Source organism: Rutilus rutilus (assembly GCF_951802725.1).
Source record: "Rutilus rutilus genome assembly, chromosome: 5".
Lineage (NCBI taxonomy): Eukaryota > Metazoa > Chordata > Actinopteri > Cypriniformes > Leuciscidae > Rutilus > Rutilus rutilus.
In genome coordinates, this window is record NC_140213.1 from 37,240,252 (window position 1) to 37,258,680 (window position 18,429).

Here is an 18,429-nt window from a genome sequence, read left to right on the forward strand (position 1 = left end):
GTACGCACGTGGACTTAAGTGCTCGTAATTCTGAAAATATTTGCTCAGTGGGGGAATATTTTTTAAGCAAATGTGCTCCTAAAGTGCCAGCAGTTTGTAGATAGTTTTTATTGAGCAAATTATATGTTCTTATGTGGTAGAAAAAATGTGTGAGAGACAGAACAAGGAGATTAGGGAAGTATAGAACCAGTCCAGTTCATTCAGTCAAAATGGAAAAAATAACATCATACATACCAAAGAGGTTTGTTGACTGTCACGACTTTATTGTTCAGAAGGCCCAGGGGTTTGTTGTTGGCAACGCATTTATTTTTCTGACAGGATCTTACTGACAAAATTGACTCGCTCCTTAGTCAGCAGTAAAATATTTAGTTGTCCATTTTGTTAGTTATTTTTTAAACTTCATTTACCACATTTTGCATGTGGCTTCCAAGGAGAAATCTGAGGTGAAATATATCTGTTGTGTCTTTACATCTGTTTTATTCTGTAATGACTTATAGGAAGTTCACTCAAGTCAGGCTCAGTATTGTGCTGAACTTTGTCTAACCCTCAATGCCAACAACCGAATTAGACCCAGTGTTTTTCTCGCTCTCCACTGGCCCTTTCATCCCCGTCCAGTGATAACACAGCCTAAATTAAAGCACCAAAGAATATTTCAAAGAAGTACACAGCGCACGAGCGCTCAGAGTCTGGGAGAGCTGACTTTAGCAAGATTAATCGAACTGCTGTAAGTTTCTTTGTTTACAGGGAAGTTTTCACGAGTAATGAATAGAGTCCTTTTCTTGGTAGTAATAGGAACCTAACGACTGGACACGAGATGGCCAAAAGGAGCATTTGTGTATAATATAGGACCATTGTAAAAGTGAAGCAGCTGAACATGTCTACTTTTTAGTGACATAACAAATGCATAAGCTATTATGATTTCTCAGATATAACGTAACTTCCTGGTAAATGCTTTTTCATAGCCCTGATTTTAGGATATGTTGGCTTTTAGCAATTTTTTGACCTATTTGATCCCCTTTTATGAAAAAATCAGCTTGAATAAAATATTGTTTGGTTTTATTTTCCATTATTTGTACTAGTGATAAACCATCAATGCATAGTTTCTCTCCCCCATTGCTTCCCATCTCTCCTTCAATGTCAATAAAGGCATAAAAAGAAAAGAAAGTGTATCTTTACCGATTAATTGAATTCTTAATTATTAATAACTAATATACCACACCTGAAAATCTAGTTTTGAACAAATATTTGACTGTTTTTAAAGTAAAAAAAACAACATAGAACACTTAGTAAAAGTTAAATATTTTTTCTTTAATATGTAAATCAATAATATTTAGTAGAACAAAAACAAAGATATAAATCAAATATAAGATTTATCATATAAATAATAATTGATGAATGAACAAAATAAATAATTAATGAAGTGACTACAATAATTCTACAGTAATTTCATTGTTATTGGTTCTTAAAAATCATTTTTATTCTCTCAGCATTTTTCTTCTCTTTTCTCATACACTCTCGTACATTGAAACACATTGAAGACCAATGACCAAAAAAGCAATGTATGCTCACTTGAATGGCTGTCACATCTCTGGATTGAGGCCAGCGAACCCTTTTTCACTTCTAATCCAAGCCGAGTGTCATCATGCAGTTTCTTACTGAGAAAGGGAGACTCTGACTAAACCTCTTACTCGATGCACAGGCGCTCTGTTGATTCTCTCGGGTCCAGAATGTCAAAACCATTAAACGTTTTATCCCCATTTCCTAACTGATTTCGTCTGCTCAATGTAAATATTCTCCAATAGAAAGCCCATGGAGACGGAGAGAGGGAGGGACTGGAACTAAAATTTACCCGTTACTTTTTTATGGTTGCAGTGGACAGTAAATGCGGTTACCTTACATCTGAAATACTAATTGTTTTGCAAAAGAAGCTGTTTAAATCATAATTGTAAACTGATTGGCCTTTTTTGTGGCACCCTCTTTATATTTAATCTAGATTTTTAGAAGATACCATTTTTTTTATGTTTCTCAATTATAACCCTTGCTAAGACTGTCTAGCTTTGTTAAACATTATAAAATAAACAGTCACCAACAGTTAAACCAATCATTTCAAAGAGCTTTGAGCACATTGTGTGGTCGTTTCTCCAGGTAAATGTCTGAAATGCCCTTTTTTTTTCTCTCAGGTCCTTGCTTCTGGAGACAGTGCCTGGTTTGATTAAGTTGAATAATGAGCAGATCGCTGCAGCAGCGGCGTCCCCAAATGGTCCAGAACAGAATTGGACTTTCCAGGCCTTCTGTCAGGCACAGCAGAAACAGCGAGATTCACTCATCCAGCAGCAAAAGATGGAGATCAGGTAGACAACCAGTTTCTGTACCAGTTAATGTCTCTGGAAAGTACTAATAAAAATCCATTTGGTCAAAATGTAATTCCTGTAGAATATTATAGCACATAGTCCTATTTGTAAAGTGACTGATACAATATATCAGCAGGTCCACACAGTTCTTTTCATCCCCCATCCCTTGTGTGTATTAAATATTTTGGATAATTTGTCTATGCTTTCATCTACTAATTTGAATGAGGTTCTCCCAGCTTCACTTAATACTTTTTACAAATTCAAAAAATAATTGCTTTTAGCCCTGGTTGCTAATCCCAAATTATATAAGGTGAAGTATGAACCAGGACTTAAACCAAGACTTCTATTGAAATCCATTTCAGTTATGAAAAATGCATATAATAGTTATTTATATTTAATCATATTTTAACTGTAGGTTTATGCAGATATACTACATAGTTTATGCAGAGGGTCTTTGTAAAGAATCTGAAATCCAGGCCTAAAAGACCTAAAATAGGGCTAAAATAAATAATTATTTTATATATAAAAGAATTATTTATTTTAGCCCTATTTTAGGTCTTTTAGACCTATTTTAGGTCTTTTAGGCCTGGATTTCAGATATATGCATATGCGGTATGGCAGAGAAAACTTAAACTGAGCATTTCATTATTTTTAAAATCTTGTGGTATTGCTGTAGAAATGTAGCATTTGTTAATTTTGGCATCAGCTAATTATTTCTTTGAGCTCATACATGGTGAATATCAACCAAAAATTACACTTTCACTTCTGTCAATACAAAAGCCGCCTTAGACGCTGCTGCAGACCACCAGCAAATAAAGCAGAACACTCACCATGTTTCATACAGCATGATTGGCAGAAGTCTGTGTGTCCTGTGGTTCAAGCTGAGGTCTCTCATAGCTTGGAGGACTTTAGAGAATCCCCCCCAACCCTTCCGCCGCACACTCTGCACAAAGGGTCTTTTGCACACCCGTTGGGACCGCTGCAGACGTTTAACATCTGACCTGACCCAATGTCAGTCCCAAGCTTTGGCTAGGTGAAGACTCTGCCGTCTGACCGCGATACAATGGTAAACCAATGCCCGTGTTGATTAGAGTGACAGACTGAATTGAGGGATTCATTTAATGTCATCAAACCACAGTAATGAAATGGAATTTATGACACTGAATTATAAAGAGGAATGTTTTGTCACAGCAAAAGCTGTGTTAGTTCTTCAAAATAATTCAAAAACCCAAAAATCCCGGTTTTTCTCTGAGGTAATTTCAGTTGTCAGTAAGTAGGGGAACTGTGCAAGGTCTAGGATTGTATTTATTTTCCTTGGCATGCTTTTTACAGCTTGTAATAATGTTTGGCTTTCAGAATGTCCATTGCTGACTGTATATGCAAATTGACATTAATTTGTTTTAATGAGGTAATCAAATTAGCCACATCTCTGTGCTTGTGCTGTATTTGAACATGTTTCGACAGTAGTTTTTGTTTCCCAGTACAAATGTACATTGCATTGGACTCTTGGATGGATCTTTTTACGACTCTATTCTGGACTGAAGTGTGTGTTGGAGGGGTGCGGATGCCCCCTTAACCGTGTCAGAGGATTAGAATAGCAGGGACTCAATAGTGACAGAGCTGGTTTCTGATGTTGACAGCAGAGACAGGCTCAGGGGTCAGGGGCAGGAGGGGCGAACTAGCCATGGCTAATAGAGTAATTAAAGGGGTATTGAGACACCTTTGTAGAAACTTCCTGAAACACTTCATTATAGTTTTACATCCCTCAAGAAATGTCTAATTCACATGTTAAAGGCTAGTTTAAATCTTCATCAAGATGTTGGTAAAACATTATAATACATTTTCATTTCAAGATTACTTATCTGCAGTAGTTACCACGAACTATTAATGAAAAGTAGTTCTAAAGCATTTATTAATAATATTAAAATCAAAATCCGAATTAATCTAACATGAACTAGCCTAACAATGAACAGTTGTATTTTTATTAACTAACATTAACAAAGATGAATAAATACTGTAATAAATGTACTGCTCATTGTTAGTTAATATTAGTTAATGCATAATGCAAACTAATGTTATCTAATAGGAACTTGTAGTGTTTTTCCATAAAAGACTTTTGAGGGGCCATTTGCAATTTTGCATTTAAAATGCCGTGTTATGTGCAAGATGCTGCAAAAACACTAGATGCTAACACTACTTCCAAACACATAAATCCAGTGCATGTTTACAGAGAATGATAATGAAAAAGCAACGTAGTGGAATGCAAAAACCCTGTGTGTGAATGGTTCCTAATACATGAAATTTGTGTATTTTTGTTCTCACGTTTTTCACGCAGTTCTGCGCCCTCGCAACATGATGCCCAGCTTCTTGCCATTGGTCACCAACCAGACCTGTTCAGATTGGCAGTGGACCAGCGTTACGCCCATGAATACGGTGACAGTTGTGTCACTGAAGATTCTGCACTGGCCGCAACTGCTTGTAGTCGTTCATGTAGGTTTTCTGAAGCATCTTTTTCACAGGGACAAAGTCCAGAGAAGCAACCTCGACATACAGCAGATTGGCAGAATCCACAGAAGACTCAACTTTCTCAATCTGACCTTGAGCTTCGATCTGCTGACTGCATGGAGACACAAAGTGCACAATATTTCTCTTACTTTGTCGCAGTAACGTTTACAGCATTTATTATCTGTTTGTAGAAATCATCTCCCATGATTTGAAGGTACGTTTAATTTTAGCTAAAGGTAATCAAAATAAAGCTCATCTTTAAGTCATTCATATGACATCGGAACCCTGCTGGGTCTCTCTCCAGATGTTTTAGAGCAGATGAATCATCCAAGGCTTGAGTTCAGTGACATTCATTTAGTCTCTCATGACCTTGGTGAGTCATCAGATAAAATTGTCTTTTGTCTTCTGTGCTATCACTCAGAGAGGCAGCTGTGGTGATCCAGCAACGCTGGCGGAGGAGATGCGTATTGCGGAGACGTGAGGGCCTCCCAGACTTAATTGAAAAAACTAACACAAAATCAAGTCTTCAGAAGGTGGAAGATACCTGCATTGAGAGGCCTGAGAGGGAACGTGCTGCTGTTGTTATTCAGGTGAGACTCACAAAAATTCCTATGTTCAGTTTGGTTTTGTTCAAGGACTGTTTGATCTACAGCATCATATCTCTGGAAACGTGTTTTCCATACCTCCTTTTATGAATGCAATAAATAACTTGAATAAAATTAAATCATCTTCATTACACCTATTACTGCCAAGGGCTTGTTTTGAGTCGGTAGGTAGTGCTTTTGAAAAACAGGCTATTCCTTTCACATGTAACTTCTAAGGGATATTTTCTCTCTCTCTTTGTGTTTAATGAGTCTCTAAGGACTCGAACCGAGAGAAAAAAATGATTAATCAGATTCCAACGTGTCGCTGGAGTGGGAGCGCTAGGGTTCTGATCTGTTAAGTCTTTTTTTTCCCGCGGGGAGTACGCAGATTTAAAGGCATCCCGGTGTTACATTTGTCTTACAAAGCCAAAGTCACAGAAAGTTCAAACTGCAGACCTCGGGGCAATTAAACAGAGGTTAACATGTTTTATCTTCCTAATGGGATAACACACAATATTTATGCTTGCATGTGATTCATGGCTGTGTGTATTGCCCCTGCAGGCTGTGTGGAGAGGCTGCGTTCTGCGGAAAAGACTGGCCCGTGCTCTAGCTGCCGTTCAGATCACAGAAAGCGATGAGGACTTTGAAGAGGTGGACATGGAAGAATTCATTTTTGATGAGGTATGAGCAGATGCGTGGTGCTCCTGCCATTACGGTGAATTCGGCAGACAGATAGCCTGGGCCACTGCGCTGACAGTCCTTTAACTAGCGCTCGTAGCCGTGAGGCAGGAGGCTGTCAGCAGTGATTAGGTATTGAAAAAGAACAGTCAATGAGCGGGAAAGAGGGGAAGGAAAACCTTGTTTTTCTTATGTCACCTGCTATTTTCAGCCCGTTTGCATCACGTTTACTCAAATTAACATTGGCTTAACCTATGAATTACGCTAAGTGAGCTCATCTGTGTAGCTTATTAGGCGATTTATTATAGTGTATTACGATGTCATGTTAAATTGATCTGTATTATCATCTGAAAATTCAGGAGTTTTTCATAAGTTGGCTCTTCAATTTCTGCCTGTCACGACTTCAGGGGGGGAAAAAAATCTGTTTTTGAAGTAGATACATTCTCAGGTGTTTGTCACACACATGAAACGAGTTCAGTGCTTTTAACTTAATGTGATCTGACTGCTACTTGCTTTTAGCTATGCAAATTCAATCAGATGCCATTTTAGAATAGCTGAGTACCAGCTCTTTTTAATTTTGTGTGCGTCTTGTTGTAAATAGAAAACGCAGGAGAAAGACTGGATAACCCTGCATTCCTATTCTTCACCGGCCAGAATTATGCCATTTTCGGAACAACTGCCATTGCCAAAGGTAACAGCCCTAGGAACCCTCCTTCTGTCTGTGGGCCGGCACAATCAGAGTCTCTCTGGGTGATTAAGTGCCGAATTTATTGCCTCCAAAAACACAATTACTTTCTGGGCCGCCTCAAACTTCCTTCTCGTCAGCAGATGTCATTTTTCAGCACGGTGCTTTGTCTCCTGCGGTTTCTTTTCTTTAGCAAGAGCTGGCCTTTTCTATCACGGTAGCGGCGCTGTGATGTGATGCAGCTGCTGCTGTGGAGATGTAGAGATTGTCGAATGCACTTCAATGTTCTTAACCAAGATGAAAACTGAGCAGCAGAAATATTATCTATGCTTACATAAAAGAATTGAAAGTTCACGTCAAGAAAGTCTTTGGGCCCTATCATACACCCGGCGCTAGGTGCAACGCAAGTGTTTTTTGCTAGTTTCAGTCCGTCGCAGTTATAATTTTTACGTCCTGCGCCACGTTGTTTAAATAGCAAATGTATTTCCGCCCATTTGTGCATCCATGGGCGTGCTGGTCTGAAAACGAGCTGTGTTCAGGCGCATTGTAGGTGCGTTGCTATTTTGAGGCAACTGAAACAGTCTGCACCATTGACCAACTGAAACCTGGTCTAAAGTCAATGGCGCAATATTTTTTTGTTATTTAAAGAGCACGTTAGTAATGTGTGCCTATAGGTGGGTCCACATACACTTTATCCCGTAGATGGTCTGCTCGCGCGCTAGAGAAGCATTCAGTTTTTCCGCTTGCAAATCCCGCCATGTAAATAGCGAATCCGCCATGGCGCGAGCGCAACTGGCTTTTAAAGGGAATGGGAGATGAGACTCTGATTGATTTATTGCACGTTACGCCCAAAACACACCCATTACTTATTAAGAGAATAGGGACAACCCTTTTGGACCATGCGCCGGGCACACCGACCATTTTTCCCGTCGTTAAACTAGCAAAAGTGGATTCGGACACGCCCTAAGTGCACTTTAGACAATGCGCTTAGATCATTAAAATAGTGTTAGAAATGACATACTGATGCTATCTTTGATTATCTTTTTCGGTACTTACAGTCTCAACTCCTTCTTCCGATGCCGCCAAAGACCCTATCTGTTTTTCCACGGCAACCTAAACATGCCTGGCCAGATAGTGAAGATGCAGCCTGCTTGGAGCAAAGCGTGTCGCCTCACCTTAGTAGCAGGTGATCATTTGGCTTAGTTTCTAATGCTCATGATTATTCAAATAAACATTTTGCTAATGTTTTCTTACAATGCCTATGGTTTTCTGAACAAACATTTCCAGATCAGTCCTCAAAAAGAACAACATGTCCGAGAAATCAGAAAAAATCCTCAATGAATGGTATGTTTCTATGCTCCTTTGTGCAGTCCTTTCAATAATAAATAATATTATTGGAATAAATAATAGTAAATTATTTTTAATTCTACATAATAAAAAAAAAGGCCATTTTAGTTACTCTTGCTAACTTCTATTTCAGGGGCATCACTAATGAATCCACTGCCCTTCTCATGCTGAAGAGAGCCAAAAAAATGAAAGGCAGGAAACAGCAGGAGAAAAGATTATTGGGTAGGCATATCCATCCATCTATCCATCCATCTTATGAGCTATACTTAAAACCATTCAACTTTTAATTCAGTATATCCTATATTGGAAATCCTAAATCAGTGCATCTCAATCAGGGGGCCTGGGCCTACTAGGGACCTCTGAAATCTTCATAAGGGGCCTCATCATGACTTACAATGATTTAAAATAAAGATTTCTAGACCTGGGAAAGTCATTTAAATCAATAAAATCGTATAATTCCATGTGCATTTTTATGAATATACGTACATTTTATAATTAGGCCAAGCTACAAAATATTATAAGTAAAACATAAAAAAAAATTAATTCTTATCCTGTGAGCCTTTGAATATTGTTGTGGACAATGGGGTTCTCAAAAAGTTTGAGAACCACTGTAGATTCCTTACAGTATTAGCATCCGGCATAGCCAGTGCAAGTACATTCCTGTCAGTAAAGTTACATTGCATTATAATACTGCATATTTAGTCTATTAAAATCACTACCACTAAAAAGGCTGCTATCAATCAATCTGTACTGACATTCAGAAACTTCTCTGTCTTTGGTGAGCAGTTGTGCCACACTTAGCATGGATCTTTTGATTCCATGAGAAGCTTAATCTGTCATAACAGCAAGCTGCTCCACCCTGTTCCATGCCTTGTCATGTTCGATTGGCCTGTCTGCAAACATTCTCACATATATTCCATCGTGCTTTGAGTTCCAAGGGCCCAGAATCAGCTTCATTACTAGGAGTTAGGAAACATCAGCGCTCATAAGTTCAATGGGCCATGAGTCTAAGAAGAATCCCAGACACGGTAGTCCTGGCCCTGGTCTGGATCCTAGAGGGTTGGCCTGAAGCCGGCTTTGATCAAGGTCAGGAGTGCGTGACTCTAATGCCACAAATCCAATCATGGCCCCATCAAATGAGGGCCTGTGTCAAGCTCTCAGAGCCACCGCTCCATAGGCCCTTTGGTCTCGTAATGGAAAGTGAAGCTTTGGTTTCTGTCAGTTTTCTGTTTGCGCTTGTCTGCTCGATGAATCCTGCATTCGCATGAGCTCATTTGTGGCTGCGTTCCTGTCTGTGTTATGTGTTCTAGACCCAAATCTACGTCTGGCCCTGTTCAGGAGCCACAGTAGCCAGTTTGTTTCCACAGAAACTCAAAGAACACGTTTCGCTTTCAAGGACAACTTTAAAGGTAGGACTGTTTATATACACCACAAACCAAATAAATCACTATATACATTTTAAAATGAATCACATTTCAAATGAATTACAATTTTTTTCTCTACATAAATGAACTGATTCACCTTATGAATCAATTGGTTTATTATATGAATCAGTTGTTGTCATATAATTTACAACAACTGATGGAGTTTGCACAATTTCCTGAATTCTGAGAGAACTGATCCATTTTTATTATTCCCCGTGGGCTGGATCCATACAGTCATTTGGGACACGCTTGGATCTATCTTGTGTGTAATACACAAAAACATACACATCGCTCGATCAAATTGAATGCACATGATGGGATCGTAAATAGCTAGCTATTAGGTTGTTTGGGATGGTGGAGAATAAACAAGATGATTGTATTTCAGGAGACTTTGTAGCGGACCTGAAGTGTGAAATTGAGTTAAGTACAGAGGAGGTAGGGCACTTAGGGGTTCCAGACTGAGAGAGAGTGCTGTCTGCAGCCCTTGTGCCACCCTAGGGGGTGGGGCTTTCAGTGCGATGCTACCGAGCGTAAGAGATAAGGGATAGATGAAGGGTCACGTTAAAGAGCAGGGCAAATAAATGAAAAGATATCCTCTTTACAAGCGAACGGTTGCTTTTTTTTCTTGACTTTTTTGTTGTTGTTCCGACTCCTCCGCCAGTCCCATGGCGTATGTAAGCCGATACCCATTTTCAAGTGGGTTACTTCATGTCCAGCACATCCACAAAAGAGAGCTTGGATAAAATAAACACGAGTGAGGCGGATATCTCGGAAAGAATCTGTCACGGCTTCGGGGGGCTAATCACCTCCAGAAGGGGGCTTGGAGCGCTCGGCTGAAATGTAAGCCCCTGCTGGGGGAGAGCAGGGGAGCGGCGGCCAGCCTGTAGCCTGAGGCTTGGGGCCGTCCCTGGTGGGGTTGGGGTTGTGTTGCTGGTGCCTTCCGCAGGTCAGCAGAGGGGAAGAGCAGGTAGCCTTACCCAACCCCAAAGCCAGGACACAGTCCCATGATGCCCTGCTCATGTTGGTTTCCACATCTTTAATCTTAAGAAATGCAATCACTTTTTTGTTAAATGCAGCGTAGTTGCCTTGCATTAACCTGCAAGTTTTTGCTGCTCTCCTGTGTTTAATTTACACCATGTGTCCTGTATTTCCAGTCTCCTGTATCTGCTGGGCTTGGCACTGTATCACTTCTCAAGTAGATGATGCTTTTGGTTTGGTTGGATTCCTTTGCAAGGAAATCTTGCAAGAGAGTCCACAGAGTCCACTTTTTGAATCAGTTGAAGGAGTTTAACTGACATATGTCTTACTTGGTTCATATGTGTAGCTTAACAAATGACTTGATTGTTTCTTTTTTTGCACTTGAGTCAAATAAATTAAAATAATCAGAGGGTTTTTAAAACATCAGTTCTTAAACTTAAAAAAAGTTCAGATAAACCAAGCATTTAAATCTCACATTAAGATTAATCAGATTCCCTCCATTTTGGTGTCCTTTTTTGATTGCTTCAAATTGATGTGATTGACAATGTGTGTGTATGTGTGTGTTGACCGCTGGTTGACCGCCTGTGGTCTGCTCTCTGGAGGTGAAGGTTTGACCCAGGGTAAAGGAAAGTGGGAGACAGAACCTCACGATAAAAGACCTGACCTCCTTCTTTGAGGCTACTCGGAGAACTCCCAAACAATCAAAGCCCCTTGGGTATGTCTCGTACACACACACATACACTCAAGAATCCCCCACATGCAAAGTGTGTCTTGTGGATAGCCTATGCGTGTGTGCATGGGGTGACTTCACTGCAGTGAAACAATTTAGGCATTTTGGACACCAAATTCCAGTTTAGTAAGTCAGACCCCAAAATAACTAGAAAATCTATGGAGGCATTTTTGATAGACACGAGATAAGTATTTTGTGAGATGGAATGTATATAAGCATCAAAATATGAAAGATCTATTGTGGATAAAATACTTTTTTTGTATTGTACTTTTTTGTTAAAAATGTTTTTTGGTGTCTTTTTTCATTTTAAAGTTCCCTCTGAGGATGCATATATAATCTTAATGTGTTTTTGAACTTTCTCTCTCACTCTCTTGTTATTCTCGCTCTCTCAGTTGCTATCCTGGTTTGGTTAGGGCTAACCATGTGTCATTGCCTCAGTATTGGTATGAAGGAAGAGTAGGATTTCTGAAAATACCTGCGCAGTGACCTTAAGGGAATCATGTTGAACCCACCCCCAGCAGTTCGGTTCTGTCATCCTGACCCTCCATGAAAGAGCTGATTCTCTGAGTCCTGCCACCGCCATAGCAGCACCACACTGCCTAATGTACTTAAGAGCCCTTCTAACAGCCGTGACTCCTGGGCCTCCTAATGTCCTGAGGGTGGGATAGATGGGGGGATGCGAGTTCGAGAGCTACTGGATGCTACATGTGCATGTGTTTCTATCATATAATATCTGTGGTTAACTCTGGAGGTCCTTCCCTAAAATCTGTGTGTGTTCAGCAAACAATAATACTTATTATGAACCTGTCTTAATGCACACCTTTTTATGAATCACTTTTTATGAACTCAAGTAACATTTTTATCATTGTTAAAATAGAATTATATTGAATCTATAACCAGCTAAATGCTATAAATTAAATATTAATAATATACATTATAAATAATGTTAAATGATCACATAAACTTATGTACCAAATATTCTATTCTATTCTATTCTATTCTAATCTATTCTATTCTATTCTATTCTATTCTATTCTATTCTATTCTATTCTATTCTATTCTATTCTATTCTATTCTATTTTAAAATTCAGTGGCTCCAAAAGTATTTGGACACTTAAGGGACACAAAATGTATGATTATCATTGCATTAGATAAACTAGACAACATTAAACCAGTGGACATTTATTTTAAAGAAAAATAACATAAGCACCATTTTCAAGTAAAAAATACTTCAGGGCCAATTGGTTAAAGGTCATTGCAAAATGACTAAGTAAAGTTAGTTTTGAGAAAAGCATGATTTGTTTGCAAAGGCCATTTGGCTAAATATTTTGTTATTGAATGCAATGAAATTCATTCATTTTGTGTTCAAGTGTCAAGAGTCCAAGCCGTTGGGAGTGGAAAGTTCTGTGGGTGATTTACTTCCAATGCACACATTAAAGAACACAGCAGCAGCCGGATCATTTCCATAACGATCAACGTAATCTACCAAGAGCAGCGCAAATTACCGTCAGGTTTAAGACATGCTTTTTTTGGGCCGTTAAATAAATACTAGTAAATCGCGTTGCATGATTCATTTAAATACTCTCCTCCGGTTGCGTCTGAAAGGGAAACTCCTACAAATGCATATGCAAAATCACACTAATTTGCTCTGTTTAGTAAATCTGTCCGTAAGACTTTTCAGCACCAATAAATGTGGATTGCCTATTTCCCCGTTTTCTTGTTCAGCCCTTAGGGAGGAGTTAATCACTTGACATTTTTAGTGGATTTTCAATTAACCCATGACAACTGTAACCCATAAACCTTGTCTGCTCTTTATTTTTTGGCAAAACCATGGAAATGACTTAAATAAATGGCTCATTAGTTCCAGCACTTGGCCGTCAGAAGTTGTTATCAATTCATGCTAGTCTCCAACCGAGAACACGTTTATTCTGAATTAAGGCTTTTTAGTGATGCATATTTTCCTACTTCTTACATACTCATTTGTTTTTTTTATTGCTCAGATGACTTAAATATACACCACAGAAGTTGGTGAAACAAACGTCATTTTTATGTGCTCTCCAACCTCACAGACTTGTTTCTTCTGCTTCTTAGCTACAGTCCAAAACTATTATTTTTTGATTCACTTGGCGCTTATCAGGAATTGTCTTAAATGGATGTGTCTGAAAAAAATCTTTTGGGTACTTTTCTTCTTGTTTCATGTCAAATGCAGCTCACAAAGCAGCGAATGAAGTTTACAAATCACCGAAAGCAGAGGAAAAACAAACTTACCAGTGGCTCCAACCCGACACGGACTCTACAGGCACGGGACGGTGAGGCACACTGCTCTGAACTAATGGTTCACAACAATCAGTTATAGTGATGACTTGTAAACGTACACCATCTCACATTTTGTGAATATGTTGTTATGGTGTTAGAGATAATCTATTCAATTACTTTTTTAGGGAACATTTCCTACCTGATATTGGCCATGATATTCTTAATGGTGGGAGAGTGCAGCTTGTGGTAAGAGCCATTTTTTGTCTCTCTGTACTTAAAAGTGTTCACTAATATGACACTGCTCACTTTTTTTCACAAATCCTGTGCTAATTAACTGTGAAGTTAAATTTAAAGTGGTACTCGTGCAAATAAAAAAACGTACTAACAATTGCTGCTGTTATCCCCGTAAACACTCATTTGAAGGAGAGTGAATTTATGAATGTTTGAGTGTGTGAGAGGTTGTCTATACTTTAATGTACCTGTTTTTTTCTTTTCTTAGGCCATTGGGGAGAGAGACGGTGTAGATTCGGGAGAAACATTTTGGGCTGACTCCACTGATGCCTCTCCACCTCTTAAAAAGCATACGCAAGCTCGGAGACACTCAACTGAAAACAGAAGTGAGTGTTTTACTTAAGTGAATTAACATTAAAAAAATTAGATAACATAAAATAAATATAAAAATATTAAAAACACATTATATCTGTTTGTGCCAGGTCTGTTTATATTTGGTAATACTGATATTTATCGAGAGACCAACTGCATATTCATGCAGTGAACATTTTTTTTTGCGTAAAACAAGTTTTGTGTAAAAATATGGCTTTAGCAGACCATTTGCTTTTTAAATATTTTTTTGCTGATAAAAAAAGTAATGGAGTATGTAAAAGACCATTAACATTTGAAACATCTGTGCCCTCATTGTTAATAATATCACGCAAAAAAAAAAAAAAAAAAGAAGTTTTTGGAAAGCAGTGAAACTCCCTTCTCTACTTCTGAGTACATATAACACACTATTAAATATATATATATATATATATATTTTTTTTTTTTACTGTTATCTCTTTTTCTGCTCCAGGTTTAGGTTGTACTCAGAACATCATCGCCGTATAATAATTTATGAAATGTTAAGGGATGGGATTAATTACTGCAGACTTCACACAATGATGTGAGGTTAAATCATGTCAGTCAGGTGCCAAATCAAATACTGCACACAGAGTCCAGTGGGTGTGGCATGAAGCGCTCGATGGAAACTGACATGAATGTACACATCATCTGGCTCACTTGATAACCTATTACAACATCACACAAATCTGATTTCACACAATTGAAAACCACTCGACATTTCCACTGGGGAATGTTTTTCCACTGACCAAATTTAGACAAGTGAATGCGTGAGAACTTTTAGACAAACATGTTTATATATATATATATATATATATATATATATATATATATATATATATATGTAGTATATACCATTCAAAAGTTTGTTGTTGCTAAGTATTTTTCTTTTATGTGGCTAAGAAATTAGCTTTTATTCAGCAAGGATGAATTAAATTGATCAAAAGTGAAAATCTATGATCTTATTTATGATCAATGACCTGAGTGAACAGTTCTTCTGTTATTAATCAAATGATCCTGAAAAAAATGCATGACAGTTTCCACAAAAACATCATGCAGCACAAATGTTTGCAACATTGATAATAATAAGAAATGTTTATTTTAGCACCAAATCAGCATATTATAATTATTTCTGAAGGATCATGTGACACTGAAGACTGGAGTAATGATGCTGAAAATTCTCCTTTGTCATCACAGGAAAATAAATAAATCTCAAAATATAATAAAATAGAAAACAAATGTCAAATTGTAATAATATTTCACAATATTACTTTTTTACAGTATTTTTGATCAAATAAATGCAGCCTTGGTGAGCATATGCAATTTTTTCCAAAAACATTAAGAAATTCTAAACTTTTTAATAGTAATATTATATATGTATATGTGCGTGTGTGTATGTGTGTGAACACGTGTGTCAGCTTAGCAGACAGATGCCAGGGTCGATGAGGGGACGGGGGGGAAATAATCTCTCTTTCAGCAGGAAACGGTCAGTGAGAGACCCCTGACACCTCTCTGATTAAGTGCGAGCTCTGTCACACACTCTGTGCAACTCAGGACTCACCCTGACAAAGATCCCACTGAGTGACACAAGCAGGGCTCAGCGCATTTAACATAGTGATGTCGGGCGGTGAAGGCTTTTCACTGTCTGTCCTAATAAAGCCAAATTAGATTCCGCTGAAGATTTGAAAATGAAATCCACGAGGATGCTGACAGCCTGACCGACTGAATGACTGACTGGCTGTCTAAATGACTGACTGAATCAACCCTTTCACATAGAGGTATTTATATAGGTGAATTATTGGAGAAGCTTATAGTGGTATGAAGACTAATTCTACAGATCAAAGAAAATTTAAATGCAAGATTCCTTTATAGATTCATTTTACAGTTTGTATGCTAAAGCTATTTCTCTATAATCCACAAATATCAGTACTCATTTTCCGAAAGAGAATGTTTTATTCCCGTCGCGTGTGTTAGCCTGTTTATCAGCTAACGCAATACAAATTTTCCCAGTCCATCATAGGCCTCTTGTGATTTGAATTGGATCAGCGTGAGCGATTAGGTCATGGGCACAAAGTTGACATGCTTAGTACCATGTTCAATTATAGTAAGGACTCTATAAATACTACTTAGCTTTAATGCAACAAGATACCCTCTACTTACTGGGGCCGAGCCATAAAGAACAGTTTAGGGAGCCATAAACGTTTTCATTATGTGTGTAGAGGAAATCTCCCGGTGCCTCATTTTTTGCCCTCTTTCAAAGGTAATGGGAGCAAAATGGCTGAAAACAATTTGTTTGGTCACAGCGGTTAAGTGAGTGTGTGGCCGTTTTATTAAATATCAGCCCACAGAATTCGGGAAACAACATTTGTCTCTTTGAATATAAACTTCCAGGGTTTGAAGTGCAATTAATATCCATCGAGGGCTGACGTCTAGTTTTTCCACTTTAAACAACACAGACAAGGAACAAATTAATACAAATGTAGTTTTTGAAAAATTTGAATTAGCTAAACAATTACTACATTTGTAAAGTGGGTTACACTTTATTTTAAGGTAACTCCATGTAAATAGACAAGTAAGTACTGAGTAATATTAATTACCTACATGTACATACTATAGGGTTAAGGTTGGGATTTGGTTTAGGGTTAGTTACTTGAAATTATGCATAATTTACTGTTATTACTGTAGTAATGTGAAACTGTCACCTTAAAATAAAGTGTTTGCATAAAATGTATTGAATTTATTAAGAGCCAAGGAACAGAACAGACTTCAGACTACATTTGATCTTTGGAACGAAATAGAATTCTGTGTGGTAGATGTGGTGCACGGTATCCCCCCGAATCTATGAAGTTTTACCTGCTGTTTCGTTTTGCCATGTATGACTTCTTGCTGAGCGCAGCCATGGGTTCTACACGTGGAACACATCAGCTGCAGAAAAAAGCTTGCATTGTTCTGTGTGTTTGAAAGACCAGAAATGTCAGTCAAAGTCTTAACAGGTATTTGAAAATGGATTAGCATTATTGAAGGTGTATTTTTACAAAATTATCTTTGTCTTCACAGAAACAGAAGTGCCATCCCCTACCAGAGTCAATTCAGCCCCGAGCCAAAAGGAACGCATCTCGTTCCGGGACAACCCAGTGCGACAGAGTGGAGGCTGGGGTGGAGGAAAGAAGAGGGCCAAAGTGAACAAGTAAAAAGAGCTTGTGTTTGTTGCGCTGAGACAATATTGATTCAGTTTGTTCTTTTGTTTTCACCCTTCGTATTTGCGGCCGTGTATATATTCCGAGTGTGATGGATGTCTTGTTGATGTAAGCCCTTAACAAGACTTACAATGCACATTTGATCTCCGCTGAAATTCCTTGCAGCTGCTGTTTTTACTAAAATCCAGCTTCCTCTTCTACAAATGAATTAGAAGCAATGGATGAGATATAGCCCAAATATCTGCAGGCGGTCACAGGATACGTATTGCTTTCAAGTATCACTCCATTTAACATGAGCACTGCGAGCCATGGAATGGGTGGAAACCATTTACAAATGACATGCTTAATATGCAGACAATGACAGGCAATAAAAACCAGCTTGTTCCTGTATTTAATTTACTTTTTTCTTTCCTTATACTAGGAATTTGTGTTGTTCATAAAGCTCAATATAAAATGATGCACATTTAATGAAAGTAATCAAAATCACTTTAAATAAAGTATTTGGTTTGTACTCCGCTCTGCCTCAAACACCTATTTTTTTTAATCTCTGATTAAATGCATCTATGGCAAACCAGTAAGTTATCTAAGATACTTTCTGTATTTTAACTTTCTGGCACCAGTTTAGGGGTCATTTTGTATGCCTAGAAATGATAAAATAGCCTAAATCTTGAGAATGGGGTGTCTTATTAGTGGGAGTTTTGGCATTGTGTTTGGATACGCGTCCCATATTGATTAGAGTACATTTCCAAGTTTCCACTTTTGCTGAATCTCAGAATAACAGACTGATGCCAGCAGGTAATTCATGCCAGTTGTTACCCACAGAAAACATATAGGCAAACCCTGAGAGATAATCTTTTCAACTGCCAGCAAGAGCAGATCTGCATAGGTTAGTAAAACCCTTCAGAGCCATATAAAACCTATTGGTTTGTTTGGGTTTCTAATAGACTATGTTGTATTTAACTACCCAGGAACGCATTATGGGGAAAATAAATAGCCTACACATTGAATAATCCTTCACACTAAAATGAAAAGGCCTTTCAAACCAAATTTCACATTGCAAGCTCAATGCATCTGGC

The 18,429-nt window shown here is 38.2% G+C and overlaps 1 protein-coding gene across 1 annotated transcript in view; it reads left to right on the top strand.

The window, feature by feature from the left end:
• Window positions 1-17,868, top strand: part of lrriq1 (leucine-rich repeats and IQ motif containing 1) — a 28,089-nt gene extending 10,221 nt beyond the window's left edge. The window contains exons 13-25 of the mRNA XM_084409998.1: window positions 2,181-2,351; window positions 4,687-5,019; window positions 5,278-5,446; window positions 6,002-6,121; window positions 6,720-6,809; window positions 7,862-7,989; window positions 8,091-8,147; window positions 8,284-8,372; window positions 9,461-9,559; window positions 13,492-13,591; window positions 13,724-13,784; window positions 14,038-14,155; window positions 17,214-17,868. Coding sequence (XP_084266124.1) covers window positions 2,181-2,351; window positions 4,687-5,019; window positions 5,278-5,446; window positions 6,002-6,121; window positions 6,720-6,809; window positions 7,862-7,989; window positions 8,091-8,147; window positions 8,284-8,372; window positions 9,461-9,559; window positions 13,492-13,591; window positions 13,724-13,784; window positions 14,038-14,155; window positions 17,214-17,347 — 1,669 coding nt within the window. The 3' untranslated portion in view covers window positions 17,348-17,868. The remainder of the gene's footprint in view (window positions 1-2,180; window positions 2,352-4,686; window positions 5,020-5,277; window positions 5,447-6,001; window positions 6,122-6,719; window positions 6,810-7,861; window positions 7,990-8,090; window positions 8,148-8,283; window positions 8,373-9,460; window positions 9,560-13,491; window positions 13,592-13,723; window positions 13,785-14,037; window positions 14,156-17,213) is intronic.
• Window positions 17,869-18,429: the final 561 nt, after the last annotated feature.